This window comes from Chlamydotis macqueenii, chromosome 5, assembly GCF_036417535.1.
Source record: "Chlamydotis macqueenii isolate bChlMac1 chromosome 5, bChlMac1.mat, whole genome shotgun sequence".
Taxonomy (NCBI): Eukaryota; Metazoa; Chordata; class Aves; order Otidiformes; family Otididae; genus Chlamydotis; species Chlamydotis macqueenii.
This window is the reverse complement of record NC_141560.1, coordinates 23,201,604-23,217,950: the sequence shown is the minus strand read 5'-3', so window position 1 is coordinate 23,217,950 and position 16,347 is coordinate 23,201,604. Positions and strand designations below refer to the sequence as shown.

The 16,347-nt window shown below is 32.8% G+C and overlaps 1 protein-coding gene across 1 annotated transcript in view; it reads right to left on the bottom strand.

The window, feature by feature from the left end:
* CEP128 (centrosomal protein 128) overlaps positions 1–16,347 on the bottom strand; it is a 121,183-nt gene that overhangs the window by 73,550 nt on the left and 31,286 nt on the right. Inside the window, exons 10-14 of the mRNA XM_086749563.1 lie at positions 15,506–15,580; positions 14,109–14,241; positions 12,317–12,477; positions 6,358–6,708; positions 3,382–4,032 (exon numbers count right to left, since the gene is read on the bottom strand). Of these exons, the coding sequence (XP_086605689.1) occupies positions 3,382–4,032; positions 6,358–6,708; positions 12,317–12,477; positions 14,109–14,241; positions 15,506–15,580 (1,371 nt within the window). The remainder of the gene's footprint in view (positions 1–3,381; positions 4,033–6,357; positions 6,709–12,316; positions 12,478–14,108; positions 14,242–15,505; positions 15,581–16,347) is intronic.

The following is a 16,347-nucleotide window of genomic DNA, read 5'->3' as shown; positions in this document are numbered from 1 at the left end:
CACTATACGGGTTATGTTAAAACATTCACAGCCTCTAGAGTTTCAAATTCATGGAACACTATTACAGAATGATAATTCTATTTTGTTTTTTTTTACATTTAAGTTATATTCACTGCAATCACTTATCATGTATCATAGAGCTGTAGAAACACACAGTGTTTAAAAGGCAGTAAATAGAAGTCTCGGATTCTGCATTTCAACTCTGCTACGCTCTTCAGCTTACATCACCTTAAGAAGCGTAGTATTTACGCAACTCTTCCGTTACTGAAATAATTTGGAATCAAAGTCTGAAACTATAATTTCATTTCAGGACCTAATACTAAATTTATATCTGCAAGTATGGACAAGGTAGATGTGACCATAATTCAGTTGGTCTGGACTGAACCCATTTTCCACATCTGATAATATTCAGGGAAAAAAAAAAAAAACAAAAAAAACAGAACACCCTACACTCCCTTGGTATATGCATAGAAAATAATTCAAAAAGAAATAAAAATATATGCACAATTTTATATGCATAGATACATATCTCTGTATAATCTTACATTAAAAGATTAATATTTGAAAGTGCTGTCAGGCATGAGGACATTTTGTATTTCATTATTCTAAGAGAACAAGGATGTTTTTAGACCAAATGAGGGCACGTAGTAAAATTAAGGTACAGATTCAGAGATTCTGAACACATAGCTGATTGGGCACCACTAAGCAAACCACTTAATTTCCTATGCCTAGTTTAACTATTATTTTAAATAATTTTTAAAAAGACATTATAGAGACACTGGTTGGGAATCCTTTAGGATGTTCTAGCAGAAACATAATTAAAAGCTTAAGCACCAGAATGTCAGTACTGAGACAGTAAGATCCTTCCCAACGCTGACATCTTGTACAAAATTCTACGTTCTTCTCCAGCTCTGCTGCAAGATACAATATTCCTACAGTACCTTCCCTACTACCCTCAAAAAATCTTTAACAAGCTTATAATTTTTCAATCCAGTGCAGCGCTACAGAAAGCCAGACAAGAGTGAAGCAGAAAGTATCCTACAGAGCAGGCAAGAGAGGGAAGAACAATAAGGATCAAAAGTCACTTCTTTTTACAATCTATGTTCCTGTAAACACAGGGCTCTGCACCCTTGATTTTCTGACAGTAACTCACCAAAATTCCTCCTCCAGTTAAGTTTAAGGCTTTCCCCCGAGATCTCTCCCAACTGGCCTTTATTTTTAAGCCTCTAACATTAACAACCTTCGGACAGGGTTATGCATATTCTTTCCCAAAAGCGGTTACAAAAGTTGGACAAGGCTGAAGCATAAATAAGGTCAAGATTATTACAGTAACAGTAAGAGACAATTTGTTACTGGGTATAAAAACTTACCAGCTTGAGAAAAAAGGGTAATAGGTTCAGAAACCCCTTTCTGTTGGATTTGCCTAAACTCTACCCTAAAACCACAATACTTAAATACAATTTGATAAAATGTATGCTAAGTTTACCTAAATTTGGAAGAAAAGTATGCCTATAAAAGTGAAACTCAACTGTAAGGTAATTATTAGTTTAAACAAAAAGTAACCAATTCACGTGCATGATGACATTCTCATCAGATCGTCCTACAGATGGATATGATCATCTATTTTGTTGCACTTACAGTCTTTCAATCAATAATTGTGCATTATCATTTTGTGTACTTCTAAAAACGTTGCCTACCCTAATATCTTACAAAATTCATCTCTCTTAAGGCCTCTGCTCTTCTCTGTTTCAGAAATATAAAGCTGTAAAATAAAAATGTATGTAGATTAAGGATTCTGGGAAAGTCATAGCACTGTAAAGGAAAGAAGGAAGTGTCTAAGTATTCTGTTTAGGTACAAGAGAATTTGCGAAATCAAGGCCCTTACTGTAAGACTGACCTTTCCATAGAAGAGGAACATAGTAATGATCAACTCATTTTTTTATTACCATCATCCAGAATACTTTCCTTCTCTCCCCTTGATATTAAATGTAGAATCTTAATTTCAATGTCATTGTCAAAGAAAACACTAATATTTGCACAGATCATTTAAATAACACTAGACATATTACAAATTAATTCCCCAATATTAAGCACTGCTATCAAAATATTTTTATCTTAATGATCTTCCACTAACAACCATCTAGATTTTTTTAATTGCTATATTCATTAAACGCTTTGTGTAGCAAGTGCTTAAGAATTCTTGTCAATTATTATGTCACGAAAGATATATTAAATAACTAACCATCCTTTTCTAAATCATGTCAATTTATAACTCCAAAAATGTGGAAAATGTGCATTTTTAAGTAGTTGCATATTTGTGAGGAGAGAAAAGAAATCTACATACATATATTGCTTATGATTAAGTAGATCATGAATCACTTAAGCTTTTATTAAGGATTTTATATCTTTTTATGATTAAATCAGTAGAATTTTGACATAAGCAAATTTTTAATTTGGTGTGACTGAGGCAGAAAGCATATTTATAGTGCTTTAGAACTGCACTCAAAATATTGGTAATTTACAATCTACTGCCTCCATTAATATGAATATATAAATTAGTATTTTGTACATCCCAATAATGTTATCTTATATATATGTTTAACCACATAATCAAAATGGCTTCAGTAAAAGTGCAATGTATAGCTTATACAACTGTTGACAGTTAATTGTGCAGTTTACTCCACTTCAACTTAACTTTTCAATTTTATTCAGATCACATAAAGCCACCAAAATGCTAATTTTCTTTCCAATGCAACCGCCTTGAATCAAGAGCAAATTATATAAACTACAGACATTACTTGTTTCTTCATTAATAAAATGCTGTATTTCAGCATTAACTATATGAACACAGTAACTTTTCTGAGAAATTGTACAGAAATTATAAATTCTAAAAACTCTTTGAAATAGAAAGAACTATAAAAATTAACCTTAGCAAGTGTTATACTTTATCACCATTCAAATTCTGAAAGTATTTCTAGATACAATGACAGTATTTCTGCATCATATAGAAGTTCACAAAAAGGCATCATCCCTGAAATACTGCAATTTCTTCAATAGGGCCATGGCAATAATTGTAAAAATAGCAATTGAAAAATAAAGGATCAAATCATACTAAAACACTACAGCCTCATATATCTCCTCCTGTTCTGATCACAGAAATACCTATTTGAACTAAGAAAAGCTTTTGACCTAAAACTGTTACTGTTACCTTCATTTTTTACCCTGTTTTTAAAAGTTTTTAAACTTTCATGATGGCCTGAAATGAAATGCGTGTAAAATGTTTTAAAGCCCATGCTTTATTACGTCCATCACTCGATGGGAGGAAGGGGGACAGGGGGTGTGGAAAAAATGTCTGACATTGGAATTCTTCAGAATAAGTACCTTTAGCATTCTAATCTGAGCCTCTGCATCATCCTTTTCTTGTTTATGGAGTTTCATGAGCTCTTGAGTATTTCTTTCATGTTTGATTTTAACATTTTGTAACTCTGATCTAAGATCTTCCAACTCCTGTTGATGAACTTCTCTTTCGATCTTCAGCTGCCTGTTAGCTGAAGTAATCTCTTCATGCTTAGATTCCTGCTGTTTCTGGAGTTCTGAGAGGCTCTTATGCAATTCCTTTTTTACTTTCTCCTCTTCTGCTATTCTGTTTGTTAGTTCCACACGTACAGAGCTTAATTTTTTTACATCTGCTTGCATTTCTAAGAGTCTGTCTTGATCTTTTTTATGGATCAAGTTACTAGTTGCAAGTTCTGCCTCCAAGTGTTCCTTTTCTGCTTGCATTTGATTTTGTAGAAAGACTTGCTTTTTCAACTCATTTTCCAATTTATTTACATTACCTTGAACTTCTTTGATCTCTTCTTCAAGAGATACCTGGTGAGACTTCATTTCATCCAGTTTTACCTCTTTGCAGTGGAGGAGTTCTTCCTGCTGGGCCTTCTTTGTAAGCACATCATTCAACTCTTTCCGCAGGTTTTCTATTTGGTGTATAGCAGAGAGAAGTTGACTTCTGAGGTCATCTTTTTCTTTGAGGGCCTAGGAAAGAAGAATAAGGAATCTAGTGCAACCTAAAGTAGTTAAAGAAAAGTGTTGGAAGGATGTCCTTAGATTTTCCCAATGTCTATGGAACAATTAGGACATTTTGTTCTGTGAAAATACAAAATTTTTGCTTGTTGTGAATTCAGTTCAAATGTATTCAGCGTTTGTTTAAATTTAGACATAGAACATTTGTGATCTCAAACGTATAATTGTCCTTAAATGATCTAGCCTCCTAAGCAAGAATGGTTTTGGTTAATCTCCTGCTTTTCTCACCATCTTTGCGGACTGAGATGGGTTTCTTTGCTGGTTCCTCCAAATTACAAGATGGAGGAAATGAAGCAATACAGTAACGCAGCAGAATACAAGGAGGCCTACTGATCACAGACACTTTACCCATAGGTTCATTTCATAGGCTGATTTTTTTGCTTATTTTCTGAAACACTATATACAAAGTATATAAACTTTAAATTATTTTTGAAACTACACTCAGTAGATGAACGAATAGCAGTTAAAAGCCTGGTTCATGCATCAAATCCAAGAAATGAAGACTTCATCTTCAAAATAAAAATTGTCCATATTTCATAAAAATTCTACTGATTTCCTAAGGACCTTAAGGGTTGAGGTTTTTTTTCTACATTGATATATTTCAGGTTTAAAAAAAATCCTAGAAAATGCACTAAATTACAGGAAAAATTTGCACTGCAAGTACATGTGTGTTACTTCAAGTACTTCATTTCATTAAACTCATATTACACACACCGCTCCTGATTCTTACTTATCTCAAGTTATAATTTAATTTTTTAAACATTTTGTTTAAAATATGAAGGAATTTACAGTACATATAGCATAAGTCACATACATCATCTACTACCAGAAAAGAGAACATTAGTTTTTCCCAGTGTATCACATAAACTACTGGATTCTTGAAACTGGCTTAAATAGATTTTATACTGAATTTTACTGCCTGTTTCCACTAATTTCACAAACAGTACACACTTCTTTTAGATACAGCAAAATTACTTGAAATAATCCAGAACAAAAAAGCAATTAAGGTTAACAGCGTGCAAATCAAAAATAGTGAAACAATTTGTAATTACATCAAATATAAGCAATGCAAAAGAAAATATAAAAATTATTTTTACAGAAGATGGGGTAATGACCATCATGTTTTTTCTTTAAAAAAAAAAAAAAAAAAAAAAATCAATATTTCAGCCTTCTTAAAACTCTCTTGCAATTCTAGTTGCCTGATTTGCCAAAAAACCTGAGTAAAATTACAAAAAAAAAAAAAACCCATAAGTTACTTGCTTCAAGTGTATGTTTTCTACACTCCATATTTAGAAGAAAAAACATTCCAAAAGACACAAGATGTTAGATTCCACTGTTAACCAATAGAACGATAACCATATAGGCAAGACTTTAACCAAATTATCCCAATACCACCAAAAGAATGAAACGTAAACAATCTTTCTATAGCCCAGCCATTGTCTGCAAATATTTGGAACACCTCATAAAATTGCAAGCTATGATTGCAATCCAATTTTGAAAATTTGCCATCAACCTTTTGAAGTCCCGTAACAGAAAGCAAAGACAACAGACTACCATTTCTCCTTTTACTTTATTATTTATTTTCATAGAGTTTTGTTTCAGTTGTTAATTGTCTGTAGATTTCAAAGCTGATTAGATTATGTTCATCTCATTGCCTGAAGCTTATCACAAATGGTGCATCTAGATTGATTACGTCCTCATATGGAAACTATCTACAACTTCGTATTGAAAACATGAAATATTGTTTGTATTTTTTTTCCCTCCTCCACAATTATGTTTATTTGATATTACCTATGCTCCAATAGCGGTTTTCTTCGGGGGTAACACTTACCTCAAACTTGTTGGCAAGATGCTGATGATTTTAAAAATAAGAACAAATACTGACAGCATTTCTTAAATAGAGCTTAAACCGAAGTCACTGCATTTAGCATTTTTATGCATTTTTCACATAAAAGAGATGTGACCACTGTCCACTACATGAGACAATGCATAACTTGAACATGGGTTATTATTTAATGTGATTAATATTTTTTTACAACAAAGAACATCACATTATTTCCTTAAAAATTAACTAAAAATAAGATAGGTTATCTTAAGTGTTAACTGAAAAGATAAAGTAAAAGCAACATTCACAGGTAAACTTTCTTCTTTATAACAAGAAAGCTTGTTATAAAAGCTTGGAAAGTGGTTTAAGTCACAGTTTGGATAAACAAACTCCTTATTTTCATTTCTAAAACAAACAGAAAGGGTACCAAAAAAACTCCCAGTAAATCTTACTTGATTATTCTTGTCCATCAGTTCGCTGATAGTTTCATTTTGTTTTTCCACCTCACGATCCAGTTTCTTACATTTCAACTTCCATTGGCGGATGGTTTCCTGTGCTCTCACCTTCAAATCTTCTCTTTTTTTCTCAGTCTCCAGCCTGAGTGCCTCTGAGTGCTTGAATTCAGTGAGGTACCGTTCTGCTTCCTTGGTACTCTCTTCAACCCGTTGAGCTAACTCAGCAGACTGGAGTTCAGTTTGTTTACGTCCATTCTCACAAGCCTTGTAGCAACTCTGTATCTCCTTTAGCTGGTTCAGCATTTTTTCCTGCTGCTTCTCCCTATTTTCCAGGTCAGATGTTAACATCTGGAATCATCATAGGAAAATATTAAAATTCCAACTCCAAAGATATACAATATGAAACCTTATCAAACAACATAACAATGATGCTAAATCACATGTCTATCTAAAGTATGAATAGCACAGAAGATCTCCTTGACTACCAGGGAAAGCCCTGTTAGCCCACAGACTCTCCCCCTCTGCAATGGTAAAGATATAAGATACAGGGTTACTCTATCCCATATTTTACTTTCTGCATTTGTTCCTCTTCTAGTTGTTCTTGTTATTATTTATATTTTAAGTTTGAGAAGGAATCATTGACCAGGATCCTCATATGTTACACACTAGGCAAATACGGAATAAAGCAAAGAGTGAGACGTAAGGATATTAGTATAAACAGATGAGAGGAAACAGAAAATTGGCAAGGAAAGAATAGCATTCATCCCAACAAAAGTAAACTATAGTATATGAGCTATTGTTACCCAGTTTTATGCTTATGGCTTTTATGGAGGCAGCATGCTGATTAAGGGTATTTTGGAAAGCACCAATGACTACAAAGACAATACAGTAGCTTGGTAGATGTTTCTAGAATAAAGGGCAAAGATGTTTGAAAATGTAGAAAGCATACTAGAGTCAACATTAGTTGACCTTTCGATACAGAATGAAATTTAAGTGACGCATTTTAAAAGTAACAAGCACTGCCTATCTCAAATCTGATTATATTCCTCAGGGCAGTCTCATAAGCAAGTCAGGAAAAATATTCTCCTTCTGCAAGTGTATATTCAGAAACCAGTTATTGAAGCTTCACTAGCAAAACAAGACCAGATTGGACGGGGCTCTGAGCAACCTGATCTAGTTGAAGATGTCTCTGCTCCTTGCAGGAACTAGTCTATGATTCTATGAAAACTGGATTTTATTAAGATCATCACATAGAATTTCACATTAGTATTCTGAATTTCAGCTTATTTAGACTGCTTTCATACCATTCAGTATTTTCATTAATGACTTAGATTAATCTATTAGTCCTGCTCTATAGTTAGTCAAAGATGTTATCAAGTTTCAAGGGATGGAAATATTTTAGAGAAGAGGATTAGATTTCAGAATGACCGAAACAAGTTAGACATGTAGTCTGAAATAAACAGGGTGCAATTCAGAAGGCCCAAGACAAAAATACTTTGCCTAGAAAAGAATAAACAACTGTACAGATGCACATAGAATGACTGTTTAGACAAAGGTCCTTCCACAAGGTGGATGGGGCATGGCTTGGGTTTTTTGGTTGGGTTTTTCTTTGTGGGTTTGTTGGGGGTTCTTTTCCTTCCAAACCTGGCCATTACCTCCAGGGTAGCAATAAATTGTACCAGTCTTTTCAGCATTTGTTGTCCTGGAAAGAAGACTGCATGTGACAGACTGCCAGAAAATACAGACAGGAATGGACTGACGCTACAGACAACAACAGTCTGTCCAAATTGCTACTTGTACCTATGATGCAAAACAGGAGCAGGATTATCCACTGGACAATCAGTTGCTCACTTGTAGGATGAATATTCCTGCTCTACACACAGCAGAGCTATAGACAATAAAACAATAGGTAAACACATTGCAGAATAGTCAGGAGTAAATCTCACACAGGTGGCAAAATGAAAACATGAAACTCTTTCTAGATTTTCAGTTCCATACATTAGAAAAAAGTTACATATATTCTGCTTCACTATTATTTAAACACACATTTGCAAGCTCATCAGGTAAAATGACCAGGCTTAGCCTTGTAAAAAGTCTTGATTCATAAAACAACCAACCAAAAAAACCTCACAACATACAAGTAGCAAAATTTTATCAAAACGAGCTTAATTTCAAATGAAAACAGAGATTACAACACCTCTTTAAAAGTAAAGATTTAAATTCTGAATGTAGCAGTAGTCAAAAATAGCCCAATAAAATACAGTCACACATTACATTTACTCTTCCACAGATTTTCTAAAATGGGTCATCATTTCTTCAGAGTCATGCGATTATACATCTATTATCACTTCCCATTTTAGTGTCTTTTTGGAGATACCATACAGGATGTCACCATAAATTGATGTACTATTCAATTCTGCATCATTAAAAAATAGATATTTATGTATAATTCCCCTAGAGATCACACTTCATTAATACAACTACCATTCCCACAGACTTTTTAATGAAATATGAATCTAAGCTTAAACATAGAAAACAACGTTCAATTAATTGTAAACATTCATTTCACTGTGTAGAAGCAAATTGTATTCTCCAATTCATTGATTTATGGTAAAATGAAAAAAAAATTGGGACATTTGTTTTAGATGTTTATCTTGAAGGACAACTAATTTATCAACATGAGCTATTTGCATGAGGAGGAAAAAAAATGAACTTTGACATGGATGTACCAACATAAATCTGAGTTTTAATGTTTTATTTTTGCAATTTGTAAAAATAAGATAGATCTTTGCAAATAGTTTGCACTATGCTTAGAAAAGTTAAGCAAGAACAGACCCAGAACGGTGGAAATCAGCTGGAAAACGGCAGCATAGCTTATCAACATTTCATGCAGCTTTCCTTCTAAAGCAAGGAGATAGAGAAACTGTGGGTCTTGTTGTAGTTTAGCCCCACTCAGGACCAAGATACACAGTCTCTCACTCACACCCCCCACCCTCTGAGGGAATGGGGGAAGAGATAATATAACAAAAAAGGCTGGAGGTTTGATATAAGGACAGGGAGAGATCATTCCAGTTACGGGCAAAACAGACGTGACTTGGGGAAAACTATTTATTTATTATTATTAACATTAATGAAGAAAAGAACAAAAACAACTTCCCCCCAGCCCTCCCTCTTCCCAGGCTTAACCTCATTTCAATTATGCAAACATAAGGTACAGCTAAAACACCTTGCCCCCCACTGCCCCACCACCACCACCCCCCCCCCGGTTGATATGTGATTTTAGATAGAAACTTTATCAAAGTGAATAGCATTTGTAGCACTATTTCAGCATTTGAAGCCAATTGAGATGGCAATACAGGCTGGTCTGCAAAGGTATTGATTTCTATTATTTTGTAAGAATATCTCTTTAAATTTAGGAAAATGTTACTTATTGATTTTCAGATATCTTAATTGGCTCATCTAATGAAAATAATTGGCTAACAATTTCATCTTTAGAGGATGAAAAAGCCATAAAATGAATTTTAATGAGGATAAGATCTTCATCAATCTTCATAAGACTGAAAGACCTGTACTACTGAAGAATGCGATCTTAATAAATCAATAACTTTCCCTCAGAAAATTTGAAATATTTTAACAAACTGACTGACTGCTGTTATGCTCTGCTGGACAATACTGTAAGTCTACTTCAACCAAATTAGGTTGAGAAGTAATTAGTAAATCAAACAATTTCACAAGCATAAGAGTCTGAAAACGCTTACAGAGAAACGAGAGTATTCCATCTTTAGAATTTGTGTGCTTTGTTTATGTCTCAGCCACAATAGTCAGGTGATAACAGTCAGCAATAATAGCCTCATATCTATATACTTCCATACAGAAAAATATATTTAAGATCGTTGCATACATTTGCAAGATCTCACAGAGCATCCTCAGGTAAACTACAGCAACTGAAAATTGTCTCTATTAAATTTAAAAATTAATTTAGGATTGAACTCACTTCTAAATATGAGTTTGAGAATGAAATTATAGCATTTACCTTTTTCATATTCTCCATTTTACATCATATTGTGAGTTTATGGCAACTGTCAGGGACTAAATGTACAATACACACAACTCAAATTGTTGAAAACAACGACATTTAAATAAATCAAAAGAAATTTCTAATATCACATGTACACCAGAGGAAGTGCAGTTACATCCTCCCCACTAACCAAAGACAAATTACACTCAAGACAAACATGACTGGTCCCTTCCAACTGGGAATCAGACTATCTGATGGGAGCAGCTGTTAGAACAGGTTTGACAATGTGCTTTGTTAGTTTCTAAGTTTAGAAATTCATATCCTTGCATTCCTTGATGTGTCATTAAAAGAAAAACATACTAGTTCTTTCCCTGTTACTGCCTCTGTAGGAGAACACCAGTGGGAAGCAGATAAGAAGTACGAAGTATTTTATGTTGAGATAATCAGGGAAGTCAAAGATTTCTAGCTCAGAGCAACAACAATGATCCCAACTGAGCACTTTTCCATCAGTATTTTCACAGAGCAGGAAATCAGTATTAGGACATCATTCTGACCCTCAAAAAAGCATGTTCTACAAGCAGAAGTTTAAAAAAAAAAAAAAAAAATTCCTGTTGGTTTTTCTCTCATTAACTCCTGCCACCAAAGTAATAGGAACTTCTCAGGCCCCACAAAACAAAACCAAAACAAACAAACAAAAAAAAAGTATGCTTCGGGTTGGTCTGGAGTTGTATTGGCCAGCTAGAACACAAATGCTGATATGCATCCAGAAATGAGTTCTGCTTGTCTTACCCTCTATAGAAGCACTTTACATCTTTTTAAACCTGTTCAATGACCAATTTTCATAAAGTATGTAGGAACTTATTGTGAGACTTCAATTTTTTCCAAATGTAATTTGATGTATGTTTGATTTAAATCAGCATAGAAGTTGACAAGGGAAAAGAGCAGCAGAATTAAGCTGAACAGTATAGTCCTGTATACCTATGAAAAGACAAAAAAAAAAATCCTACTTTTGAATTTCCAAAGTGATACAACACCTTTTCTAAGAAAAGTACCTTCATTAGAAAAATAAACAGAAAATACAAAACCCCTGGCTTACTGAATGCCCCAATTCAAGTATAAACGTTAAGTACTTGACTACTGAACTACCACATAGGGTTTTGAAAATATCCTCCTTTCTCCTGACAGTCATGAAAGACAGTAGAAAACAGTTACTGTTCAGAGATCTTTCTACCAATGACAAATCTAGACAAGATCCAAAAATACAGAAATCTCCTATCTTAAATAGACTACTTCCTCCTTAGATCTCATGTCATGTTCAAGGCAAATGTGTTGTAAGTAAAATTCCAGTCAGACTGCTGTTACTCTTTTCACAAAGAATTACTTTAAATGGTACGTGTTTACCATAAATAAGAATACTTATTAATATAATAATTATACTATTATATTGCAACTAATCGCTTAAAAAAGAGCAGTTATTATTTATTTTTGTTACTCTACTGCACTGTCTCATAGAGCAAGGTATCCCAGCTATTTAAAGTTAAACTTTAGTTCTGAATCATAATGGAATGGGAAATAAGGAAGTAAATACTAAATTATAAAATTCCAGAAACCACTTTTAATGATAACTGAAACCACTATTAATGATGACTGATAAAAATCAGATCACCTTTTATTTGCACATGGGAAAGAGAAGTAATCCAAACCATTAATTCATGGACAATAATCAATATCTTTTTTGGTTTATCAACAAGATGGGAGAAGAAAAACCTTTGCAAACTCAGATCACCTTTCAAAGTTATTTATAGAATAAACTAAGAGCATGACAGTCTGTCTTAGTTTTAAAGGATACTCTCTAATCTGGCATATCACTTACCTTAAACATATAGGAAATTATTAAAAAAAAACCAAACAACAACAACAACAAAAAAAAAAACTTACCTGTATGTGCGTTACAAGCTGTGCTTTCTCCTTGTCCTTACGCTCTATGCATCTCTTCAGTTCTTCCACCTCTGACGTTACAGCACTATGACTCAGCTTTGCTTTAAGCTCCAAAATATGTTTCTCCAGTTCTTGCTTCTCTCTCTCATATCTTTCAGCCACTATAAAATAGTGAGAACAGAACAATAGGCCCAGTAGAAATACTGACTTGTGGTAAATTACTTTTTCCTCATTTCTCTTTTGCACATTTTCTTCTCTACTTGAGACTATTCTACAACTATCAATTTTGATCCAAGTATCTGTGAAAAACGGCTATACGTATATCATAACCGAATTACTGAATGAAACAGTATTTCTGTGTAATCCACTTATTTTATGGGAGTTTTCTCCTCTTTTTTTTTTTTCCCTCCAAGAAAAAAAATTCCTAAACCCAAATGAAATAAAACAGGACAGAAATAACAATATGGAAATTCTGTTGTGAATGAAACTTGGCCACAAACTTCAAGGCCAAGATTTTATCATACCAGAGTAATACCTCCTGATTTGGAAATAACACTATCTGTGAATTTTATGTCTGAATCCTACTACTATAGGTAAAGAAAGTCTTCATTTGTATTCTTCCCATGCATCTTTGAAGAAATAGAGTAAGGCAAAACACAACTGGATAAATAATACAAATATGTGTATATGTTAATAGATCCAGTACATTTTTCAAGTTTTCTTCATATTTTTCAAACAGTTTTGATTTATAATTATAAAACAAATGGAAAAATTAAAATACACTTTCATTAACATGAAATGTGTATTGTTTCCAAATAAATTCACTTTTAAGCAGATACATTAACATGACTGGAGAAAAACTATTGAAATTATTATTTTGTGTTACATTTCTGAAGCTAAGCCATGTACAAAATCTAGCTGTTTTCCAGCACTCTGTATGAGATTTGTAAAACAGGGAGTGAGACTTCTATTTTAATAGCAAAGATAATTCAGTATCTGAAGTATGAAAACATAAAAATAAGTCATTAACCAAATCAATTAAACATTCACAGAGACACTGGACTTGGAGTTACTATTCCTCTATTACCGAGTAATACATTTCTATGTTAATAGGGAGAAAGATGAACGACTTCCTCTACTGGCTTTTTGATTATGTTTGAAAAGTTAAAATACAGATCGATAATGAACAAAGTATCAAATACCTTCCTAAAGTAGTAATTTAATATGCAATTACATCTTGAAATTGTTTGAAGTCTTTCTTTTAAATATCATCATGCCATCCCTAAAATACTAACAGACTGCAAATAGAAGCGCTGTCTGCATCATACTGAAAAATTTTCTTGACCTCTCTGGAACTTGTTGTTACCCCTTTAGAAATTCTACCAGAAATTCATCAGTTTTATTAACCAGCTTTGTAAACTACTTTCATTACGATTTTCAAGATGGCACAATTTAAACTGCAAATGGACTAAAATGTAAAATATCAGGAAAATTATTATCTAAAAATATTTCACGTTTTTCTTCTGTCAAAACACTATCCACTTTGCTGAAATTGTCTCTAATAACCTTCATTTATTTTAACGATGCATGGCATTTTATCCTAAATTTCAGTCCTTATTGCTATTTATTTGTCAATATTCAGGTGCCAGTACTTATTAACTTAAAGCTGCAGAGTTAAATGGCTGGTTTTGTTGAAACAGTAAAAGAATTAGACTGAAGTTCAAAGACAGAATTAATGTCCAGGCTAACTAACTAATTTGTAGGCCTCGAGTGCAAAATATGAGAGTTGTACCTGTTCTAATTCTCCTGTCATCATCTTGTACATCCTGGTAGCTCTGGTGGTGCATAGCAACACGTGAAATTTGATGTTGCAACTCTACACGGTCGTCTTCTGCTCGTAAGAGCTGGGAATGAAGATCCTCAATCTAAAATGTACGTACAAGTATCAAATGTTTAATGAAAAACAGAATGAAAGAGTAAATAGCATACCACAAAAACCAAAAAAGATTATACACAAGTAACACAAGTAATATTTATAAATAAATCTCAAAAGTACTGCAGATGATAAACAAAAAGATAAATTACTTCCTAATTATAGGCCACAAAGTGGTTATTCAAAGTTAAAAGAAACATTTTAATTTGTTATGTTGACCACAGATGAGCATTAATTTCTGTAGACCAAACAAACTGCTACCATTTTATATGTTGCAACTGTCTTTTTACATTGCTAGTGAAAATACCTATATAAATTAAGTACGCTATATATTTTATTTAAATTCTACTCATTAGAAATACAATGTACTCATTCCCAAGAAACACAGGGGCTTTTTACATTTTTCCTTTCTATTATATACAGTCTAACACTTTCAAAGATGACATTGTGTACAGGAAAATAAAGAAAATACGACATGCTAAAATTGAAGGAAAATACCTGTACGTGATATAGCACTATACTCCATGCACAACAAGTTAAATTCAAAATAGTAATAGAGCCAACTCCAGCTTCTGCTGGATACATGTGTCAAACAACTAACACTAACAAATAAGTATGAAACAAATCAGGAGAGGGGAATTAGCAATCTTTTTCTCCAGCTTCTCTGAAAGAAGGAAGAATTAGAAATGTTTAGGAGAAAGGACACTTTTCTAAAGTCGAGGTTTCTGCAACTTCTAGATTTAATCATATATGCATCAATAGGTATTGTTTAGAGCACATTTTACATAGTTTTTCCAGGTTTTTGTTTACCATATATTTTTATCACCTGTTAGGCTAGAATACAGCAAATACTTGTAGGTCACTGGTTTATTCATTTTTATTATTATTTTATTTTATTTTTTATTATTCATCAATTATAGTATGTGCTTTGCGTAACAATAATGACTAATATAGAAGTTGTTCTAAAGCATGCCATGAAGGGCAGCTACAAACAATGTGTTTATGTACTTTAAAGTACCATAACTACTACCACTACTATATTTATTATACATGAATATACTTACATAGAAGTTTGGAGAGCAGTAAAAGTATAAAGACAGCTCAGTCCATATATTTTAGACTCTTAAACCTGTTTATCTCCTCCTTCCCTTCCCAAAACAATGTTATCAGAGAATGAGATAGGAACATTAAGCAAAAAGACTCAGACATAGGCTAATAAAAAAACTTTAGCGTTCTCACCACACCGAAGCAGTTACCTGATGCAAAAGAGCTTCTCTACTACCTTCTGATTCGTTCAACTTTTTCTGAGACTGCTCCAGTTCCTGCTCAAGCTTTCATTATAGAAGATGAAGAAAGAAAAGTCATGTACACATCATTGTAAAAAAGTGTATTTTAACTATTTAATTCTAGCACAAATTAATTTATATAAGCGTCTATTTAAAACAAGGTATAATACATACAATATTATTATTTGTCCAAAATTTTAAAGAAAACTTTCATTTGTACTAAATCTCTGCTATATTTATTTAAATTACATAAAGAGAATTTAATGTATACTCTATAATTTTTGTACAGTATTCTGTATCACATGAAGATATGAAGTTGTATACATAATCGAAAACAAAAAGAGAACGAAAGCAAATTTCTACTTAGTTAAAAGCAAAACAAAGTAAGATAAACTTTTTTTTTAGGTTTCAAAAACATTGTCCCTGGATTTGAAACATACCTTCAAACTCAAATTAAAACTAACAATGACTTAACATTTGAAGTCATTTTTGTTACACAGTGTATTCATAAAAGCGTTAAAGATGGCATGCATTGGTAGAACTGGCAATTGGTAAATTCTGTATTTTTCCTGTGTTATGCATGAAGATGTATTTGAATTATTCTGGAAAGAAGACGACTGAAAAATTGAAGTGCCCAGAATTTCATATAATTAGAATTTTTGCTTAAAATATAATATTAAGGGAATTTTAAAATTTTTAATCAGAAACAGTCAGCAAACTGATGATCATTTAGGAAAAAACAGAAAACAAAAGCTATAAAATATTTCCTGACTTCTACTATAAATAGTTCAAAGATCACAAAGATCCACATG